This window comes from Acinonyx jubatus, chromosome B4 (assembly GCF_027475565.1).
Source record: "Acinonyx jubatus isolate Ajub_Pintada_27869175 chromosome B4, VMU_Ajub_asm_v1.0, whole genome shotgun sequence".
NCBI classification, from domain to species: Eukaryota; Metazoa; Chordata; class Mammalia; order Carnivora; family Felidae; genus Acinonyx; species Acinonyx jubatus.
In genome coordinates this window covers 50328664-50350885 of record NC_069387.1, presented here as the reverse complement: position 1 = coordinate 50350885, position 22222 = coordinate 50328664, and the positions used below count along the sequence as shown (strand labels likewise).

The following is a 22222-nucleotide window of genomic DNA, read 5'->3' as shown; positions in this document are numbered from 1 at the left end:
TTTCAAAACTTGTTCTAAAAGTGATTTAGGATTAGAAAGGCATAACTTTCATAGGTCAGTTCTATTAATGATGTCAACTGAGTTTTCAAGTTGTTTGAGAATGATATAAGCATCTTTACCTTGTTTAATTGAAATTCCTACACACATATATCATATAGTAAAAATCATATATTTATGTATTATGGTGTGACTTAGTGGTCACGAACTCCTTGAACTCCTTTAGTTTTGTTTTTTGTTTTTTGGTTTTTTTGGTCTGGTAAACTATCTCTCCTATTTTGAATTACTGTATTACAGTGTGATTTAGAACAAAACTAACTCATAAAGGTGAAGTTAACTATGAAAGGGATTATATAGTTTCAAATTCTACTGCAGCATATGTCAAACTTTTTCTTTAAATTGAAATTAATGTATACACTATTTCAACACGATAGCAACAAATAAGAAAGCACTCTTAAAAATTGTGTGTGTGTGTATACATATATACATACATATATATATGTATACATATATATATATATATATATATATATATATATATATATATGCATACTCAAGGTAGAATCTATGAAATAAATCATAAAGGAGAAATTAAAGATACAGAACAGGTCAATAGGAGAGAAAATGTCAGAAAATGTCAGTATTAAGAGTCAATCTTGGGGGATCCTGGGTGGCTCAGTTGGTTAAGTGCCCAACTCTTGGTTTTGATTCAGGTCATGATCTCACAGTTCATGGGATCGAGCCCTGCATCACGCTCTGTGCTGACAGTGCGGAGCCTGCTAAGGATTTTCCCTCTCCTTCTCTCTCTTTCCACCTCTGCTGCTCGTGCTCTCTCTCTCTCTCAAAATAAATAAATAAATAAACTTAAAAAAAAAAGAATGAATCTTGTAATTTCAAAATCTGATTAATGCCCATTTCAAACAGAAAGAACACATAAAACTAGAGTTGAAAAAATTGTTAAAGGCATAATACAAAAACAATTCCTAGAACTGAGATGCAGGAATCTCTAAATTTAGAAGGTGAGGTGAGTGTCAGTACAATTAATGAAAACAATGACATGCACCAGAAAATAACATTGTGAAATTTTAGAACACTGCTGATGAAGAAAGGCACCTAAAACCTCTTAAAAGCAGCCAAGAATAAAGGAAGAAAGCAAGCAAGGAGAAACACATTCACACCAACAGGAAGGGAAATGGGGCACAAAGAGGAAGAGGAAAAAGAAAAGATAAACTCAGATTAGTTTCAATTTGTAGAATAGGTAGGTGTTCAGTATTCAGGTATGATTTGTTAAATTTTAAACAGACACTCAAGAGGCTATAAGCCAAAAACTTAGTATAGACTCTACACTGAAAATAGGTGTAGACTCTGAAAATAGTCTTCCCAGACCAAATAATGTGGGAGTAGTTTTGTTACATAGCAATCTGTTTTACATACTTGTTCAAATAAATAGCCAATCCATCAAAAATAATCACACATACAAAGAAGAAATCTGTTAGGAAAGTGTAATAAGTGAACTGTTAGAACATAAATTGATGTACTAAGCAAATATTAGTTCTAAAATACATATATTATAGCCCCGCAAATCAGACTGTGGGCTAATAGAAGTTTTTGTATGCTAGCTACTGTTAATATTAATAGAGCTTTTGTATAGTAGCCACCATTCCTATATCTTCATCATTTGTTTAGGCAAATGTCCGCGTTTGAATAATTCCTTTGCAAGAGATTTTGGAGGATTTATCATTGCAGAGAAATTACTCCTAATCTCTGGCTGAAAATGCTATCTGTGCTATTTATGTCATGAAACATAACATAAAGTGCTTTGAGAACAAGAAGAGATAGAGCTTAGCAATCAAATGTTCTTTTTTTCTATAAATATTCCCTAGATTGCTTACCTAACCCCAACATAATGTGGAAACACCTGAACACTCTTAATGCACTTTAAATCTGTTAGCTGTTTGAAAACATGTGCTTTGTGAGATTAGAATAATACCATTTTCTTCTTAAAATACAAAAACAAAACTACTCTTCCATTATAAATTTCCATATTATCACATAACATTATCCAGAAGTAATTCCATTTTAAAAACACCTGTTTTCTGCTAGAACTTTCTTTTAGAAACATGGATTATAATTTGAAGTGAAACAAATACCTCAGTTCTGATTAAAAAGAATCCATTTGTAGCTAGAAACTTATTTTCTATTAAACGTACAAATTCACACACTTTGTTAAATAATCCCATGGGACTAACATAACCAACACTTAAAGATCAATTATGAAAATTCATTATATTGTTTTTTCTGTATATATTTTTGTATATGTCTTTAGATTTTTTTCTTAAAAAATATTTTAATGTTTATTTTTGAGACAAAGAGTGAGACAAAACGTGAGTGGGGGAGGGGCAGACAGACAGAGGGAGACACAGAATCTGAAGCAGGCTCCAGGCTCTGATCTGTCAGCACAGAGCCTGATGCGGGCCTCAAATTCATGAACAGCAAGATCATGACCTGAGCTAAAGTCAGACACTAACCGACTGAGCCACCCAGGTGCCCCTGGATCTATTTCTTAAGAAGACTTTTCCCTCTCTACAATTATTTGGAAGATTCTCATATATATGTCAAAGGCCATGTAAACTTCTCTGAATTTAATTTTCACACTAAGAATTTTAGTATTCATAATTTATTTGGCATATGGTACAGATATAACACATTGTTCTAAGATTTTTTTCTAATAGCATCAACATAATTTAAAAATAACATGTATTAAAAGCATTGCATTCATAATAAAATAAATTTCTATGTACTCAAATTCTATACTCAACAATCTATTCGATTAATGAGCCTATCAATCACATTTTAATAGAATAGTATTTTTTTTGGTATTATTTGGTTCATGAGAGGTATTTTGTCACTCTTTTACCTAAAAATTCCTCATTTATTCTTACATATTTTCTTTTTCAAAATAAGCTGTCTACATGGAATCAAACCGTCTTTGTTGGGCTTTTAATTGTCATTGCATTTTACTTTTAGATTGATTTGGTAATAATTATAACATTGGGCCATTCTATTTATGTTTGTCCATGTATTCAAGTCTTATTTGATATTCTTCAGTAAGAGAATTCATCATATAAATCCTATACATTCATTTTTAGTTTTCTTCTTTTTACTTCTTTTTTTTCCTTTCTTTGTGAAAAAGGACTGTATTTGTATTATATAATAATGGCACCTACCTGAAGTTTCTCAGAGGGTTAAATGTAGTTATACTTGGAAAACATGTTAAAAAATTACCTGTTATACACTGTGTAAAACATATGTTAGCTGCTATTTTTATCATCTGGAATTATTGTTTCTATGTTTTTCTTTTACTTGGCCAACTTACTGAATGATCTTACGTATGCTAATAATGTAGATAAAATACAGGTAAGGAAAATATCATTTGTAGGTTGTAACTATTTTTCTCCCCTTTTTCATATATGTAATTTATTCCCCTCATTGTATTGAATAGGACTACGAATTCTGTGCTAAAATTAACAGACAAAATACTCTTTTTAGAGGAAATTAAGAGTAAAAATTCTATATGTATTTGTTATTTTTCTGATATGTGGATTAAAAATATATAAACTTAATCAAGTTAGATGTATTTTTAGATTACTAAGTATTTTGTTTTAAGCAGTTGTTAAATTTCATGAAATGCTTTTAGCAGCAGGTTGTTCATACAGTTTTTCTCCTTTATCATGCTAATGTATTAGAATATTTTACCAAACTTCCTGTTGTTCAGTCAACTTGCCTTTCTTAGAATAAATTCTACTAGCTTATTACAATTGGCTCTTTAAATACACTTCTGGATTCGATTTGCTAATATACTTCAGACCTGGGGATCTATATTCATAAATAACATTGTATTTCTATGATTTCTTTGTTTTCTGTTTGTCTATGTACACCATTCATGTCTATTTTAGATTATTGCAGACACAGAAAGTGAGTTGGGAAGTAGTCCATCTTTTTAATGTTCTAGAACAGTATAATGGAACAAAGATAATCTTTCTCCTTGGAGATTTTTTTAATCACTCCACCCTCTGAATCCGCAGCTTTTGGTGAAAAAACTTTGCATCTATTCTAACAGAAATTACAGGGAAATGAGATTAGTTGAAAAGGGCCGGTTAACTTGACCTCAAAATTAAACAGATAAAATTATAGCATTAATGAATACCTGATATGTAATCGTTACTTATTTTTTAATATTTAAGGTCCATCTCCAATGAACAGAATCTGTAAGTACTTTATTCACTAATATGTTTCTAGCATTGAAAATAGTGCCAAGCCTATAGTAGACACTCAATAAATTTTTGTTCATTCAATAAATGAATAAAGTAACAAAAAATTATATTGGTTGTGAATAAATATTTATTTAGGTAAAGGTGAAAGGATTTGGGGTAGTATAAGTAATATGTCTATCAGAACATTCATATGTTAGCACCCTTTACCTGAGGCCAAAAAATATATAGACACTCTGTTTCTTAGAAAAGCATGTACATAATTATATTCACTCTATTCCAACACTAGGCTGCTTTTTTTTAATGTTTGTTTATTTTGAGAGAGAGAGACAGAGAGAGAGAGAGCATGAGTGGGCGTGCTTTTGGAGGTAGGGGCATAGAGGAGAGAGAGAATTGAGGCAGGGCTTGATCCCTGGAACCAAGTGCCGTTAGGCTGCTTTTTTATTAGATTTAGTTTTGGAATTCAGTGGCAGTGGGGAGGAGCAGGATATGGCAAAAAAAATGTAGGTATATATATGTAACTATCTATATATTGTTTTCAATATCATGCATGCTATGAAATTAAGCTTTTCCTTCATATCAGTAGATATACTAAACTTTCTAAAGACATCAGTCAGAACTTTAAGATAAAAATATAATTTCTCCAAATAGAGGAAAAAACTTTCAATTTCATAATATAATAAATCAGCTAGTAAACTCCCTTAATAAAAAAAAATAATTACCTGTTACTCTTAAAATAGGTGTATGGATTACAGAGAGAACATAGGTTATTTTTAATTTTTTTTTATGGTTCATGTGTTAACCTTGATATCACAAATTGCCATACTCTCTCTTCCTTTTTTTCTTCCTTTTCTTTACAGAGTCTATTTCTTCTTTTGGAATAGACACATCTCCCTAATTCCCAATCACTTTTCCTTTCTTCTGTTGGGTCCTGCTCATGTTTCAAGCTTTACCTACTTTTTGAAGACCTTTCAATGCACTGCTCTGCTTTCCTCAGCCCTTGGTTAGAGCTCTGTTTTAGCCATGATAATGATGATCATGTCTATTATAATTTTAATTATGTCAATTTTCATCTTAGTAGACTGTAGATTCACTAAGGAATCTTAATGAATTCTTTAATTGTTGACCTTGTTAACTCAACACATCTTCAATAAAAAGCGGCAGTTGCTCAATGTTTGCTAAATAAATGCATTTTTAAAAAGCATATTATACCTGTGATCAACCCAGCCTAGAAATGAAACTCCTTTACCTGGGTCTCAAAATTTAGTACACAAGGTTGAGTTCTTCTATTTGTTGTTGTACTCTTTTCTCAACTCTCCAATTTATACATATACAAATGAAGAGAGAGAAAGGAAAGAAAGTAATGTGGGGTACCACAGTACCACAGAAGGAAACATGACAGGTTTCTGCTTATTGCTTTTTAAACAACATGAAGCTGCTTGCTTTATTTTTTTCTCAGAAACCATACTATTGTCTATTGACCTAAAATAGAGAGAGAGAGAGAGAGAGAGAGAGAGAGAGAGAGAGAGCGCTTATTAAGAAAGACATTGGAGAGATAAAACTCTGTAGTGTCCATATTTTTCATTAAAGCCTCATATGACTCAAAAACAAGGGCTGTGTGTTTATGTGCCCTGCTGTCACCCCTAAACAACTACATCTGAGACAGCCATCCTCTTCCTTCTCTCATTTCTTGTCATGACTGAGTAAACTTACTCCCTTTGTCTTTCACAGAAAAAGTCCAAGAAAATATAGGCTCAGGTTTTATAGAAAAATCAAAACTGATCCAGTCAAAGTAGACTTACAGGAATGTATACTCATCCTCTAAAACCTCATTTTCTTATTTAGAGAAATCATTTTTCTAGGTCCTAGAAAGGTAAATTCCTGGTACACAAAAAGTAGAGGATTGGGAACTAAGCTTTCTTAGCTGACTTAAGAATCTTCTGCAGAATTTCTGTGAAATTCTTAACTATTGACTTACGAAGACTTTATGTCTAAATAGTAACTGCAATGTTTATTTTCTTAAATGGAATATGTTTAAAAAGACTCCAGGAAAACATTTTTAAAGTTATTATTGGATGGGAGGAATATGGGGCGGAGTTGGCCTTAGAGAAATGATAGCAGCATTAGTAAAAAGGATTTTAAAAAGCACATGCTAGGCTCAAGTCAGTATAGCTCCAAAAGACAGGACTGAGCAAGAAGGATCAGAAAGACAAGATGAACGATGTGAAGCTTGCTGTCTTGGGTGGCGAAGGAACAGGCAAATCTGGTGAGTGGTGTTGCATACTGTGTGGCATGGTGCAGAGTGTAAAACGAGTGAGAAATATATTGACCTAATAGGTAAATATAGCTACATAATTATGTATACTACTTTTCATTAGGAGTTTTCATTTTTATGAGGAAGTAATGCAATTAACTGTATATTTATAGAACTTATAGGCACTTTGAGAAAGATAACCGTTTGAAGTATTAATTTGTAGGAATAACAGTAAATCACTCCATCACCATCCCACCTACTTCTCACTCTAACACACCTGCCCTCACATCCACTAGTGGCCAAACAATGGCCTTGAACTGATTCTTCTGCTCGGAGCCTAAGGGTGGAGAAGAATGCAGGGAGACCTGTGGATTATGTTTTAAATGCAACATTCCTGAGGTGAAAAAACAGGATGGGCGTGGCTTTGTAGATGCCTGCAGACTGAGCAACAGGTGCCCCTGACTTTGGAAGTCACGGTTTTGTTTTATTTTACCGGATTTTGGTTTTGGTTCCGTTATGATGGTGGTGAGGATGCCATCAGTAGAGCTACCTGATCTCAATGAACGATGACAACTGTCCAGACCCAGGAGCTGCAGCAAGATAAACCCACACTAGAGGTCTTTTTTCTGTTTCCTGGGTTTTGAAGTCCCTCTATCCTTGCAAACAACTGTGTGATAAACAAATGTGTGATATTGTCCTTGTTACTATTAGAGCCAGATTTGATCTGGTAAAGAATATAAAGACATGGTATAGTTCTTGAATCTGAAACTTAATGAGAACTCTGTGTCTGTTACATAAAATAAGCTGTCTTACCTGTTTGCATTCATGAATTAATTACATAGTGATTTGAATAGGCAGATCACTTTCTAGTCTTTTAATCTTTATGGTTGTACAGTGAAAATCTTGATGACTATTATTTAGACTAGAATTTAATAAAGCTTTAAGGTCTGCATTAATGCGTGGTAATTTTTGAGCTGAAAGATAAAACCTTATGTACATAACTAAGTTATCTGTATCCTAAAACAGAAAAGACCCTAAGTCCAGCCTGTTTGTCTTGTAGCACTTACAGTAAGGTTTCTTACCAAGCGATTCATTGGAGAATATGCTTCTAATTTTGGTAAGTCACCACTTTAGACTTTCTTTTTAACCTTTAAAATTTCATCATTTTAATTAAACCACAATTAAGGTCACTGAAGCATTTTGGTAGAATTTTCCATTTTTGCATTTTTCAGCAACTTATTTATTCAGATTCTGGTTGGAAATATGAAAATAGGTACTTGAATAGAATGTGCTTTTATGATAAAATTCACCCAATTTGATGTTAAGTGAGATGGATTAGGAAGTCAGTTTGTTTCAGTCTAGAATTAGAAGAACATTAAAACTAAGATCCCCCTCTCCTAATATTGTGAAGTGTGTCAGTGTGAATATTTTTGTAAACTATGAAACAGTTTTGAAATTAAATAAACATTTGTTGAAAGATGAAGACATATTAATTATAAAAGCACTAGTAACTACAAAATAAAGCTTATTTTAATTTATTCCCATGTGAAAATAATGGGAAAATTATACCTTGATTAAAGATCATATCAAAATTATCTAGGTTGCTTATCTAAGTTTCAGAGAAATTCTAAAACAAGTGTCTTAATACAATCTTAGAATAATTTTACTAACTCTGCTCTAAATTTATTTTGTTCAGAATTAGCATGACATATGGGAAATATCAGAGTGAGGCATTAATAAAAAGTGAGGAACTTTGCCAGAGTTTTGAGTATATTTTTGGCTCAGCAATTAATCAATATTAATACTAATATTAATAATCAACAATAGTACTAATTAGTACTAATAACTCACCTGATTTAAGACATAAGGGAAAAGTGATTTTGCTTTACGTTTTTTAAACAAGAACAGCAGAGTATAAAAAAATTATGAGAGTTGGAAGAAAGGGGAATGATTTTGATTTTTTTGTGCAATAATTCTTACTTAGATTAAGAGGAAGTTATAATTGAAAACATGTTTTTCCATAAGAAATAATCTCCTCCACCAAAAAAAGAAAGAAAGAAAGCAAGAAAGCAAGAAAGCCTCCATTCATGAGGTAGCATTATTCCAGAATTTTAGAAACTAACGTTAAGGTATTATATTGTATTACTTTCTACATGTATTTAACATACTACTTCAATCCATATGACATTGGGAATATTTTAGGGAAAGTGCTTGAAAACTGATTAATGATAGAAGAAATACATAGAAAAAGAAATTCCTATTGTTTAAATTCTCAGGTGAAAAACCTCTGTCAAAAAAAGTCAATATAACACAGAGTCAGGCAGGAGAAGATGTTCCACAATTACAAAACCAAACCAACACAAATAAAACCACACCCAAAAATAACAACAGCAACAACAACAAAAAAAATCACCTTAATCTTTTATAAGATATAGTTATATAAACAAATGAAGTGTATACATTCCAGGCTGGTACATTTCCATTAAAAAATATATGACTTAGAGACATTTTGAAAAGACAAACAAATGAGCAAAAAGATCATCACTGCACGAGGAAAAACTGGCAGAAAATGATTCCATCTTGTAAATGAAGACCAGAAGGGGAAATAATAAAATTCTAAAAAGTTAAGAGTTAGTGACCCCAGCTGGCAGTTTTTGAATTTTGAGTAGATATGTTTAAACGTCTAGAAGGAACTTGTAGGGTTCACAGTCAGTAGTAACCTATGAAGTTACAAGGAACTGTCTGAAAACATATTTTAAGGTTTAATGAAACTATAACAAATTTCATTAAATGTAACCTAAAAGGATTTTAAAATGCATCCTTAACCCCTGAAGTCAGCTCCCCAAATCTTGCCATATCTTTTTAGCTATGGGTTATGTTGCCAGAATGGGTCATGATTTTTTTGTCAGTATGCCATTTTGGAGAGAAGTAGGTCTTTTATTAAACTCTGGAGGAACAGTTACAGAAAGGAAGTCTTTTATTCATTAAACAAATATTTATTGAGCACCTACCATGTCCCAAGTATTCTTCTAGATAGAGAGGCTACAGTATTGAACAAAATAGACAAATATCCAAGCCCCCATAAGATTTATATTCTGGAAGGAAGGGTCAATTAAAAAAAAAAGTATAAGTTATTTCATATGATGATAGCTGCTATAAAGAAAAAGAAAATATCATGGGGGAATGGCACTAATATGGTATGTTAAAATTTAAATTTAAAATAGGGTAGTCAGGGTAGATTTTGCCGAGAAGGTGATATTTGGATAGAGAAATAAAGGTGGTGAAATTGAGCCATGAAGATATCTGGAGGATTACATTCCAGGCAGAAGAAACAATTACCAAAATTCTGAGGGAGGGAATTTCTGAAAAAAGTTGAGGAACGCTATGGAGGATGGTGTAGTTTGTGTGCAAATAATTTGAGAGAGTATAGCCAAAGAAGTCATAGAAGTGATGGGAGATTAAACAAAGAGGGACATTTTCAGGCATTTTAAAGGCTTTGGTTTATCCAAGTGAGATGGGGAGCCATTGGAGAGATTTGATCAGACAAGGGATGATTTGGTTACAAGGTTCACTTTTTCTCCTGTGTTGAGAATAGACTAGGCACAAGAAGGGAGTTAAGAAGGAGGTAAAACAGAGAGATGAATGAGGAGGTTTTGTAATACTCTAAATAAAAACTAATGATGGTTTGGATCATAGTACTAACAATGGAGATAGATGGAGACAGAAATTGGACACAGAGGTGTAGATACTTACTAAAAGGCTAGGAGAGCAATGTGGCAATAGTTGAAGAGATTGGGGGTTCTAAAGGATTGTTAAGTTAGGAGAAATTCAGCGGTTAATAATGATATAGTAGAGAGGAACAGTTTATGATGCAGAAGAGAGAGGTGGAATTGGTATGGTTATGTCTTTCAGTAGATCAGAGGAAATGGTAACTAGTTCATGATGAATGGATTGGCCTTGGAAACACAGATAATTCGTCCATAGTTGTAAGATGGAAGATAAGTAGATAAGCACAAAAACATGTAGTTGAATAGATATGGTGGAAAAATTTATTTGTAAGAAATACATATATGTATGAGCAAATATAACATGCATGTATTTGATCACTAACAGTTAAAAAAAAGCCACTGTTCTATTCCACTAAAATCTGACCAGTTGAATTTGCAAGACTGTAATACAAATATGAATTTATTTTTTTTAATTCTAGAGTATTTCCATAATGACACTGAATATATGTATATTTTGCAGAATCTATCTATAGTAAGCATTTGTATTTGGAAGGGAAGCAACTGAACCTAGAAATATATGACCCTTGTTCTCAAGTAAGTAAAACAAAGTATTATTTTATTTTATTTTTTTTCAATCATGATTTGAAGAAGATTGGGTAAGAGTAAATGTAAAGTTGCCAGTCTTAAAACTGAAATGTGTTCTCAATTTTAATTAAAATTTGAAGAGATTATTTTTAATATTATAAACTCCAATATCAATCTATTTTTTGATAAAATGGGTTACCATTAATTAATTGTCTGAAGTGTCAAATACAGGTGGAATATCCCACCAGTTTCAATTTGCTTGATTTATTTTCAGCCAAAGAAAGCAAAATTTTCCCTCACAAGTGAACTGCATTGGGCAGATGGGTTTGTTATTGTGTATGACATCAGTGACAGGTCCTCATTTGCTTTTGCAAAAGCACTGGTCTACAGAATTCGGGAGCCACAAACTAGTCATTGTAAAAGGTAAGATATTCTCCATTCCTCTTGCCTTTCCTTTTAGTAAATCATCATAGCTATAAGCATCATTAGGAAGAGCTTAATACAGCCTTCCAATTACAAAATTTAACAGCCCTGAACAATTCACCTTCCATTCCACAGGAGTTACACATGTATTAAAAGGAATAAGATGAGAATACTTTATATCCTGGCTGACATAAACAGTTACTTGCTCTGAGTAAATGGCTATTTTACAAGACAGCTTCTATTGTTAACATGACACTCACTTGCAAAATGGTTCTCTGTACACAAGATAGTTCACTTTTCAACCTTTTCTTTTCATTCCCACAAAAATGTTAAGGATATTAAATAAATCCAAATTTGTTACATTTGGCATCCAATTCCTTGTCGTTGGGTTGTTCAATCTATCAAAGCAAAATAGACTGAATAATCAAACCATTACGAATTCTAAGTATGAGAATACATTTTTCTCTGTTTCACCTCCTAAAATAAAGAACTGATCAATGATTACCCATTGTTAATTGTCTTGACACAAAGAAACTATGAGGGAAGGCATACCTGCCTTAAACCATTCTTGTATTAGTAGATATACATTTACACATATGAATTTCCCATTTTCTTTATTTTTTTGTTTGAGCCTCTCCCATTTAAAATATTTATTTTTATTTGACATACTGATATAAAGAATTCTTTGTGCTCGTGATAAGATTTGCCCTTAGAATCCAAAATAACACTTTAATCTGGGAAGCAAGAAGCACAATATTATTACTGAAAATTGGTATATGTGTTTTTATATCTTTTTTAAATGCCCACTATCAAGAAACCATGGGATAATGATTGATAAATGTTGTTTCCCTGAAGTCAATTGATGTAAATTCTTGTTTATATCTGATTGACCTTAGGTAAACCACTTTAATCTCTAGACCTCATTTTTCTGGTTATAAAACTGATAGAAACATGGTAGGAGAAAAGGATTTGATTTTACCGAGGTAACTTGCAGCTCTGATTTCCTCTCATATTACAGATTTTTGTTTGAACTTCATTGTTTTAAGCATTAAATGCCTCATATGTAAGCAGCATGACTTAGGTAAGGGATAATAATAAAATTCCTTCACTATTCTTCCAAATCAAAAGAATCCCTTAAGAATAGTCAAAACATAAAAATGAAAACACCTATACTTGACATTTTTCAGGCAATCTTCTTAATGTACTAAGTAATTTTTAGAGTATTTCCACTTCTCAATCTGTAGATAGTCTAGGATAGCAAAATATGTTACTGTTTTATAAAATTACATCTGATTATGAGTCACCCTTCAAAATATTTCACTTATCCTTCCCCATTAATCCTTTACAATACTTTTCTGAATTTTATAGAAAAAATATTAATACCCTGAAAAGTCTAACAGACACAGTGCTTTTCCCCTCACCACGCACACACACCATCATGCAAATGAAACTGACTTTTAGCAGAATCTAAAGACAGTATCTTTATAGATAGAGTTGAAGACTGCATTTATTCATTTCTTCCCTATAGTAGATAACTTGGCAGAGTTCCATGGCATTTATAAGGACTAGTTGTCTTACTCTATCTTTCAAATGAAACCCTGTTTTAGAAATTTGTCTCTGTAACCGAGGAAAAATTATTGATATTTGTTGAAGACATTATCATAACAAAGAAATGTTTTTCTTAAAAAAATTATTTATATTGAGAGACAGGGAGGGCGAGGCAAGGAGAGAGGGAAAAAGAGAATATTAAGCAGGCTCTGTGCTGCCAGTACAGAGCCCGGTGCGGGACTCACTCCCACAAACCGTGAGATCATGACCTGAGCCAAAATCAAGAGCTGGATGCTTAACTGACTGAGCCACCCAGGAGCTCTGGAAACATATTTCTTAAATAAATAGAAAATTGCACAAGGTCATGAGATTATAACATTTATCTCTAGACTATGGTATAATGGGTAATAACAAAGAACAAACAACAATGAGTATTGAGTAATATTTTTCCCTAGGAAAATTATATCTAAATTGTTCAATTATAGTAGCTATTCAGTAAAAACACATTAGTTAGTCTTTCTCTTTCAATTGATAAGGAAATGAAAAATAATACTTGGTAAGCATCTTTTGCTGACTGTGCTAGGTATTTTTATGTACATCATTTAATTAAATCTCCATGAGAATTCTGTGTAACACGTGCTATTTCACGATTGTTTTACATATAGGATAATGGAACTTGGAAAATTAATAATCATGCCTTGTTGGTAAACAGAGCCATTATTCAAGAATAGGTTTGTATCAATGCAAATCCTATGCTTTAATAGTCTTGTTACTTCTGTGTCACATACCACATTCTATAATTTTTGTAAATAATTGGGGATTTGTGTCGTACACTTACATATGACCATAAGAAGCACATATACACACACAATAATTTTTTTGTCCTTAATTCATTTTTATATAAGCCTACTAATGCAAGAAAAAAAAGAGATGTAAAATAATTTTGCCAAAGTTGTCCTCTACATTTCAGAGCTGTGGAATCAGCGGTGCTTCTGGTTGGTAACAAGCAAGATCTCTGTCACGTGCGAGAGGTTGGCTGGGAAGAAGGGCAAAAGCTGGCATTGGATAACCGCTGCCAATTCTGTGAATTATCTGCAGCAGAGCAGTGTCTGGAGGTAGAGATGATGTTTATCAGAATTATCAAGGACATCCTGACAAACTTCAAACTCAAAGAAAAGAGAAGACCCAGTGGATCTAAATCAATGGCTAAACTGATCAATAATGTATTTGGAAAGAGACGGAAATCTGTTTAGCAGACATGTAATCCTAGGGGATTTATTATATCAGAGAGTTTTAGATATTCACATGATAATGACATTTGCCCTTTGTATGCATTAAAAAAAATAGTTCTCTTAGAGATATGAACTGACTGAACATAAACCACAGCTGTGTTTTCAAATATATAGCTTGCCGTTTGGTTGTTTGTATCTTGTACACTCATGCTTCACACCCAGCCTTTTCCTTATTACACAAAATGGCACTCGCTATAACTTACCAATGCATTGCTGTATAGTTTGCTTGTATAACTGCTTAATGATTTTATTAAACTACCTCCACAGGCCTCAGTTTACTTTTATTATATTTATTTCTTTGAAAGAAATATGTAGTTATAGTTCATCAATTTGGTAGAAATGCATGAATTTAATTTTTAAAGTGCCTTTCCAGTAACTCAGTGAGTTCTTGATATCGTTTACATCTTGATATTACTTATTGCTCATACTACTTATTTCACTTATAATTTAGACCTTAAGAAGTTGAATTCTCTGCCTGTAAGTATAATTTGTATTTGGTCTGATAATGAAAAATTCTGCCTTTCATGTATTCCATATAAGAAGGGTAGTTAGCACAAATTAAGTTATACAGCTAAGATCCTTTTCATATAAAAAGGATTGGTCGTTTTTAGTTAATAATAGAGATCCATACATCAGAGGGGAAAAGTAAAAGCTGGTTGGCACACATATAACCTTGAAGACCTTATTGCCTTGAAAGAAATATTGTATTAGACAAACATTTTGGGCCTTCTCAGATTTCTCTGAGTGCAGTTTCCTTCAGAAATCAACTGTTTACCCTCTGTACTTCAGTGCCCCTGCTGCTGGCCTTGCTGCCTTTTAAGTTGGGGCCCTCGGCCTAACTTCAGCCAAATCACTGATAATTAAGGTTACATCTCCCAGAAATTAAACTGGGAGTGCAAGCAGTGCTACGTACCCCAGTTAACATGTATCAGCGAGAATCTGGGGGTGAAGCTGGAAGAAGATCTTGAGTAGAGGTTGGTAGGCAAGTGGGGGACCAGTAACACAGAATGTTAGTCTGCATAGGAGAGAATTCATTGACTTGGTGTTACTCACCATGAACTGTGATTCCACATTATAGGAGGGACATCTAGAACTCATCAATGTAGTTTTGCTGTTCCTTAGAAGTCTGGCCTTGATGATAGACTGGAGTAAAAGTAGTGGAAAGAATAGAACATTGTGTGGTAGAATACAAAATAGTTCAGAACATTCATAAAGGTAGGGAAGTTAGAATTGATATGGTAGGTTTGCCCAGGAACCCACCATGTAATGGTGGTGCTTGGGACAATTCAGAGGAATTTCCTTTACTAAGAAAGTGAGGAATGCACTGGTGAGGGGACACAGACAATTTTGAGAAGCTTAATAGTGACTGTGCTCTATAGGTCAGATCGGCAGTAGGAATGTTGTCATCAAACTGTGCTGCTTGAAAGAATCCTGGAACAGCAGAATCTGGATGCCAGCATTTTTTTTTAAGTTTATGTATTTATTTTTAGAGAGATAGGGTGGGAGTTGGGAAGGGGCAGAGAGAGGAGGGGAGGGAGAACCCAAAGTAGGCTCCAAGTTGTGTGCACAGAGCCTGACTGGGGTCAAACTCACGAACCCATGAGATTATGAACTGAGCTGAAATCAAGAGCTGGGCGCTTAACCAACTAACCCACTCAGGTGCCCCTGGATACCAGTGTTTAACTTGTTTCCTGTTACCCACCCACTCAGCCCACAAAGAAACAGTGCTATATCCAGGGCAGAGGTTCCATTTCTAATAGTGGCTGGTTGGAAACTTAGAAGTGACATATTCAATCAGTTATATTGAGGCAAAGTCCACATTATAAGCCCATGCATTGCTTCCATCCATGCCACTATGACCACTGTTATCCTGGATCGTTGTTGTAAGCACAAAGATGGCCAAGAGGCAGGTTGATATCTGCAGGACAGGTCATCCTGTCCCTCTGGTTGTAAAGTGACTTCTCCTTGGTGGATGCTCTCTGATGGGCATAAACATGATACACAAAGATATGACTATTTTATGTTCTAAGAGATCCATTCACACATTTTTTTCTCTGGTCCTTTTTGTCATCGTCACCCAGTTTTTTTTCGTGCTGATCTCTAGCCAACTGGCAAAACCACTGATTGCTGCCTAGAAATCTGTACCATGGGCCACTTTTCATAACATACAAAAGGTAGACAACATAGTGCACTTCTTGAAACTGGCAAATGGGATAATTTCCTTCTACTAAAGAACTTCATGGTAACCTCTGTGTAATGAGGCACAGTCCTCTTATGGCTGGCACTAATATCTCAAGCTTAGGAAAGATCTCTATCAACTAGGTACATTCAGATTGGATTGCTATGTAAATGAGAAATAAATTTTATTGTGTAATGTTATTCTAGCAAATTCAATGTTATGCTTTTTTTAGTCAACTGTTTGCAAGGATTTCATTAATATTTTATAGTTTCAATATTGTCTTCATATATATATGTACATAGGTAAATATATATATACATATATATTTATATATATATATCAGTTTAACCATTATATTTTAATTTTTTGTTTTATTTTGTTCTAATTATTCTCTTGGATAATTTCCGTTTTAGAGATTTGGTCTTCATTCTTTAAAATTATTTTCCCAGTTCAAAAAAGATTCTTTTGGGATAATTTGGTGTGAAAAACAACATGTTAATTTATGTGGTATGCAAGAACTCTAATGTCGATATGGTATGAAAATTCTTTAATAGTTTAATCCATGCATACCTGTCTGTGATGAGTCAGAATTCAAAATTCCTCTGTTAAGGATACAAATATTTGAATATATTTTACAATTTTATTTATTGTACCTTGATTTTTTTGTCAAGATGACTTGGGATGACACATCTTGTTATAAGGAGTCAATGGAACAGAGTAACGCAAACAAATGTTCTCTCACACACGAAAGATAACTGTGAGGTGATAGTTAATTAATGTGATTGCAGTTTGATTGTGGTAATCATTTTACAACATATACATGTGTGTGTGTGTGTGTGTGTGTGTGTGTATACATATTAAATCATTATGTTGTATACCAAATCTATTACAACTTTATTTTTCAATTTACCAAACCTGGAAAAAAGGGGACCAGGTTGGGAAAGGGGCTTGAGCTTGATCTGTTCCTACATCATCTGTTCTCACCTGTTCCCATCGGCTCCTCCCTGGGATTTAGCTTTGGGAGCCATGAGTCAACATATATGAATCTGGTTGCCCTGAAGGCACAGGGCTGGAGATACCACACAGGATTAGTAACCACACAGCCACTCAATATATGAGCATATCCAGCCTCTACCCTTGGACTAACTGATGCCAAGTGGAGCAGAGACGAGTTAGCCCACAGAATCTTGCCCCAATTGCAGATTCGTGAGCGTAATTGCCATTGTTGGGGGCTATTAAACCATTGTTTGGGGGTTATGTGATAATAGATAACCAGAATAGATAACTTATTCAAACTCTTGGCAGTTCAGACAATACAAAATATTTGGCTTTCTTATCGGGGAAAAATGTGAAAAAAAGAACAAACCTGCTTTAAGCCACTTTAAAACAGTCTAGAACCTGAAGTCACAATTATCAGTTTTCTTGTGAATGTAATTCACACGTAAAGCAACTTGCAAGAACCTAAAAAGTAATAAATTACAGTTTTCCAAAGTGAGAAAACCACATCTGCTTACAGAGAAACAAATACATCAACATGAGACCATAGAATATTGTAGGTTTAGGATAGCAAGTGTGTCTATAAATCTCAGAGATAGTTAAGCTGTATCACTAGGCTGGGAATTGCCTAAGCTGCTTCTAGTAAAAAAGATGCTGTCATTCACTTTGGATGAGCTTCAGTGAGATAACACATAATGAGGGGCAACAGCTGAGGAAGGGAATGCCAAAAGGGAGGGGCCTTTAAAATGGTTTTGATTTAATACAAGGCATGCACTATTAATAAAGAGGTTGAATGATACCTGTATGTTTTATAGGTTTATAAATTGGCTGTAGTAAAATATTTTACATCTTAGATCACTAGGTATTGTTTCAGCTTATTATGGGAGATATCTATCTAGAGTTGACTGAATTGTATTAATCTGAACCTAGTTTAATGATGCCTTAACATTTTTATGGGGGAATTTAATGTTTGCAATATCCATGTTCCTTATTTGAAAGCGTGACTTATAGGTTTCTCATCTTCCTTAAATTATGAAATCCTTCAGCTAATAAAGGAAAATGATTATAGTTTGCAAAAAAGGCAAAGTCATTTAATAATCCATATAACTGTCTATTGTAGGACTTTGCATAATAATTGTAATTTAGCTATTAAGGATTCTAAAGGCAGTTATCAGTCATACTCTACAATTCTGGGGAATCAGGCAAAGCCCAAATTATTTAAAGTATTTTAAATTCCCAAAGAAAAAAAAAGACACACTATAAATTGGAAATATACTTTATAATGACAACATATTATTTCAAAGTGAAGAAGGTCATCATAATTTTCAAATGTATAAACTACCAAACAGATTGTTTTTTTTTCTTTTGGATAGAGATACAATTTAATCATGGGAATGTAAGTTCCTCCAAGGACGGAATTAGAAGACTCTATAGTACTAGTTGCAACGTGGAATTTTACCAACATTTTAGTAATCCTGGAACCACTAAGGCATGAAGAATTAAGAGAAGAAAACCAGACCATTGAAGAAGAGTAAGATATGAGATTACTTGCCATTATTTGAGAGTATGATCATGAGTTACTGCTGTAGCGTCTAGACCATTCTATAGGACTAAAGATGACTAATATCTAGACACTTGGAAACATTCAAACAGATATTAAGTTAAGCTGGTGTTTTTTCCAGACATAAATTTATTTTCAAGGTAATCAATTATTTAGTTTTGGATGATTTGGGTACAGTTCTACATGTAAACACATCTAGGAATTAAAATTCTTGAGTTGGTTTGGAGGTAGAATGTTTAATTCATTCAAACAAAAATTCTTTATTTAAAAAAATTTTTATGTTTTATTTATTTTTGAGAGAGAGACAGAGTGTGAACAGGGGAAGAGCGGAGAGAGAGGGAGACAGAATCCGAAGCAGGCTCCAGGCTCTGAGCTGTCAGCACAGAGCCCGACGCGGGGATCGAACTCACAAACTGCGAGGTCGTGACCTGAGACGAAGTGGGATGCTCATCAACTAAGCCACCCAGGTACCTCTAAACAAAAAGTCTTTTAAAAATAACCAGTTGGATGACTTTTGTCAGAAAATTTTAAAGCCTAGACTATAAGAAGTGTGTATTTTGCTTCCATTGTCATTCTCCACAATAAGAGAGGTTTTGAGCAAACCCTGCTAAAAAGTAGTTTAAAAATTATGGGTTTGATCATTCTAAATTACTATTTATTATTTTAATAATGTCTTTTTAAGGCTTAACATTTTGTAGATAAGATTAACACGTTTTTGTGTATATGTATATAGATATACTACCATATACGTAAATAATGTTTTCATAGATATGTTATTATTTAATCAGATAATAACCCATTCTGTCAGAAGGAATACAAAATATCAAGTGAGTTAAAGGCAGAGAAAATAAGAGAAAAAATGAGGGTTGGTATATGTGAGAAAAGTTGCATTCAAAATTATAAAATTGGGGACAGATTCCAGGATGGATCCCATCCCATGGGGGATGACTGGATACATATAAGTGTTAGAACAATAGGTTTGTAGTTACAAAACATGAATAGTTGTTCATTAGTACAGCATTATAGTTAAAATAAGTGGGCATGAGACAAAAATGAGATTGAACAGTTCAGATGAAACCGAAATATAACTGAGGAATGAGATAATGTCCCCATTGTTCTTAGCAAACATCAGAATTTGAAGAAGAATTAGTGGACGTCTATAAAGTATTAGAAAATTAAATCTAGGAGAAAAGTTCACAAAAGGGGAATTTTGTACCAAAACCAAAATATACGCAATTTGGGTACCTTATTTTATAACAGTGAATAACATGTAACCAAGAAACTATGTAAGATGAAAAAAAAGATATTTTGGAAAATGTATTTTCTCTTACTACATTTTTACTTGTTAAAATCAGTATGTTAGTTTGTGATATTCAGTGTTCTAAAAATCAAGAATAGAGCAACAAATGCTTTGGTTACTTCTTTTTCCGTTAGTAACACCTGCTGCTGTGTCAATTATCTATTTGAGGACACTCACCAAACACTGTTGATGGAAAATGATGAAAGGTAAACCCAGAACTTTGATTAATGATCAAAGATCATTTTATTAAATATTTATTAAAATATCTTTAAACAACATAATTTCCTCTCATAAGGAAAATATAAAACAACAGAGCTTTAGTAATTTTATTTTACCTTTATAGAACCACTAGTAAGTGGTATCTCTGAAACAAACTTTAATTTGGACACATTGGCATGTATTTTTAAATTTTTTAAATTAAAAATAAATAAACATTAGAAAAATAAAAATAATAGGAGGGCCGCATGCGTGGCTCAGTCAGTTAAGCATCCGACTTTGGCTCAGGTCATGTTCTCACAATTCGTGGGTTGGAGCCCCACGTTGGGATCTGTGCTGACAGCTCAGAGCCTGGAGCCTGCTTCAGATTCTGTGTCTCCCTCTCTCTCTGACCCTCCCCTGCTCACGCTCTGCTCTCTCTCTCTCTCTCTCTCTCACAAAATAAATAAACATTAATCAATCAATCAATCAATCAATCAATATTCACAGTTAGAAGATTAACAAAAGCAGGACTGGCCAGAACAGTGCTTATTAAAGGCAAACTCCGATGAGATAGAGATTTGGTTGTTGGAAATGTTAGGGCAGAGGCTCAGAGATGTGGTTTACTATTATTTGTGTGTGTAGCATTTGTTTAATGGAAACAAAACAAAACAATTTGTGTCCTGTTATTCACCACATATAATTTCTTCCCTGTAATATGAAGATGGCAAGTTTAGGAACCACCTCCCACCTCAAAGAGCACAGCCAACTAAATCAGTCCTGGTTATGCATAGAAATTATGCTGAGATGAACACAACAGCCAGAGTGCTGGAGAATGCACACCGTTCCCTTCCCAAAATAATGATTGATAGGATGATGAAGATAGGATAAGATAGGTGCACCATATGTTGGCAATCCAGGCCATAGACATCTTTCTTTTTAGAGGGATCAAGAAACATAAAACACAGTTAAATCCCCCCACCTTACACATACATTAAAAATAATGGATTTTTAGGGGCGCCTGGGTGGCTTGGTCGGTTAATCGTCCGACTTCGGCTCAGGTCATGATCTCACGGTCCGTGAGTTCGAGCCCCACGTTGGGATCTGGGCTGACAGCTCAGAACCTGGAGCCTATTTCAGATTCTGTGTCTCCCTCTCTCTCTGCTCCTCCCCTGTTCATGCTCTGTCTCTCTCTGTCTCAAAAATAAACAAACGTTAAAAAAACAAATTAAAAAAAAATAATGGATTTTTGAAAATATTCCTTAAGACAAAAACACAGCAATAGTAATATGAAAGAGGAAGGTATATGTCTGAAGATAATTTTAAAAATGAAAATGAAAATTGGAAGTCTAGAGCAGACTTTAAAATCTGCATTTTTGTTAATGAAGAGTCAAATTGGCATTACAGAAAATCAGTTAAGTGGCATTGATATAAAACAGAAGATTTTTTAAGAACATGAAGACAGTCAAATAAATGAACATATTAAAAAGCATATAATATAAATATTATAGGTATGAAGATTAGAATCTAACTATAATAATAATAATAATAATAATAATAATAATAATACATATTCTTGGAATATAGAAGCAATAGTCCTTATCCTGGTAGTGTAAGGAGATAAAATTCTACATCTCATATATGATTCAGTGTGTTTCAGAAAGAAAAAAAAAAAAAAACATTCCAGGGGCGCCTGGGTGGTTCAGTCAAACGTCTGACTTTTGATTTTCGCTCAGGTCATGATCTCTGGGTTTATGAGTCTGAGCCCCTTGTCAGGCTCCCTGCTGAGAGTGTCCAGCCTGCTTGGGATTCTCTTTCTTTTCAGCTCTCTCTCCCCCTACCCCACTCTCTCTCCCGCTCTCAGGATAAATACATAAACTAAAAAAAAAATAT

General features: G+C 33.7%; 1 protein-coding gene across 6 annotated transcripts; it reads left to right on the top strand.

The window, feature by feature from the left end:
* Positions 1-580: 580 nt before the first annotated feature.
* Positions 581-21336, top strand: RERGL (RERG like). Of its 6 annotated transcripts, XM_053225889.1 has the most exons (7): positions 4285-6534; positions 7583-7639; positions 10771-10844; positions 11110-11258; positions 13777-13921; positions 19133-19301; positions 20269-21336. In XM_053225889.1, the coding sequence occupies exons 1-6, from the start codon at positions 6483-6485 to the stop codon at positions 19259-19261; spliced, it is 606 nt and encodes a 201-aa protein (XP_053081864.1). In that variant the 5' UTR covers positions 4285-6482; the 3' UTR covers positions 19262-19301; positions 20269-21336. The 6 variants fall into 6 exon arrangements, with proteins under 6 accessions (XP_053081865.1, XP_053081867.1, XP_053081864.1 ...); XM_053225890.1 differs by lacking the exons at positions 4285-6534; positions 19133-19301; positions 20269-21336 and adding exons at positions 581-3414; positions 4242-4265 and having other exon boundaries at positions 13777-14371; XM_053225888.1 differs by lacking the exon at positions 20269-21336 and having other exon boundaries at positions 19133-19682.
* The last annotated feature ends 886 nt before the right edge of the window (positions 21337-22222 follow it).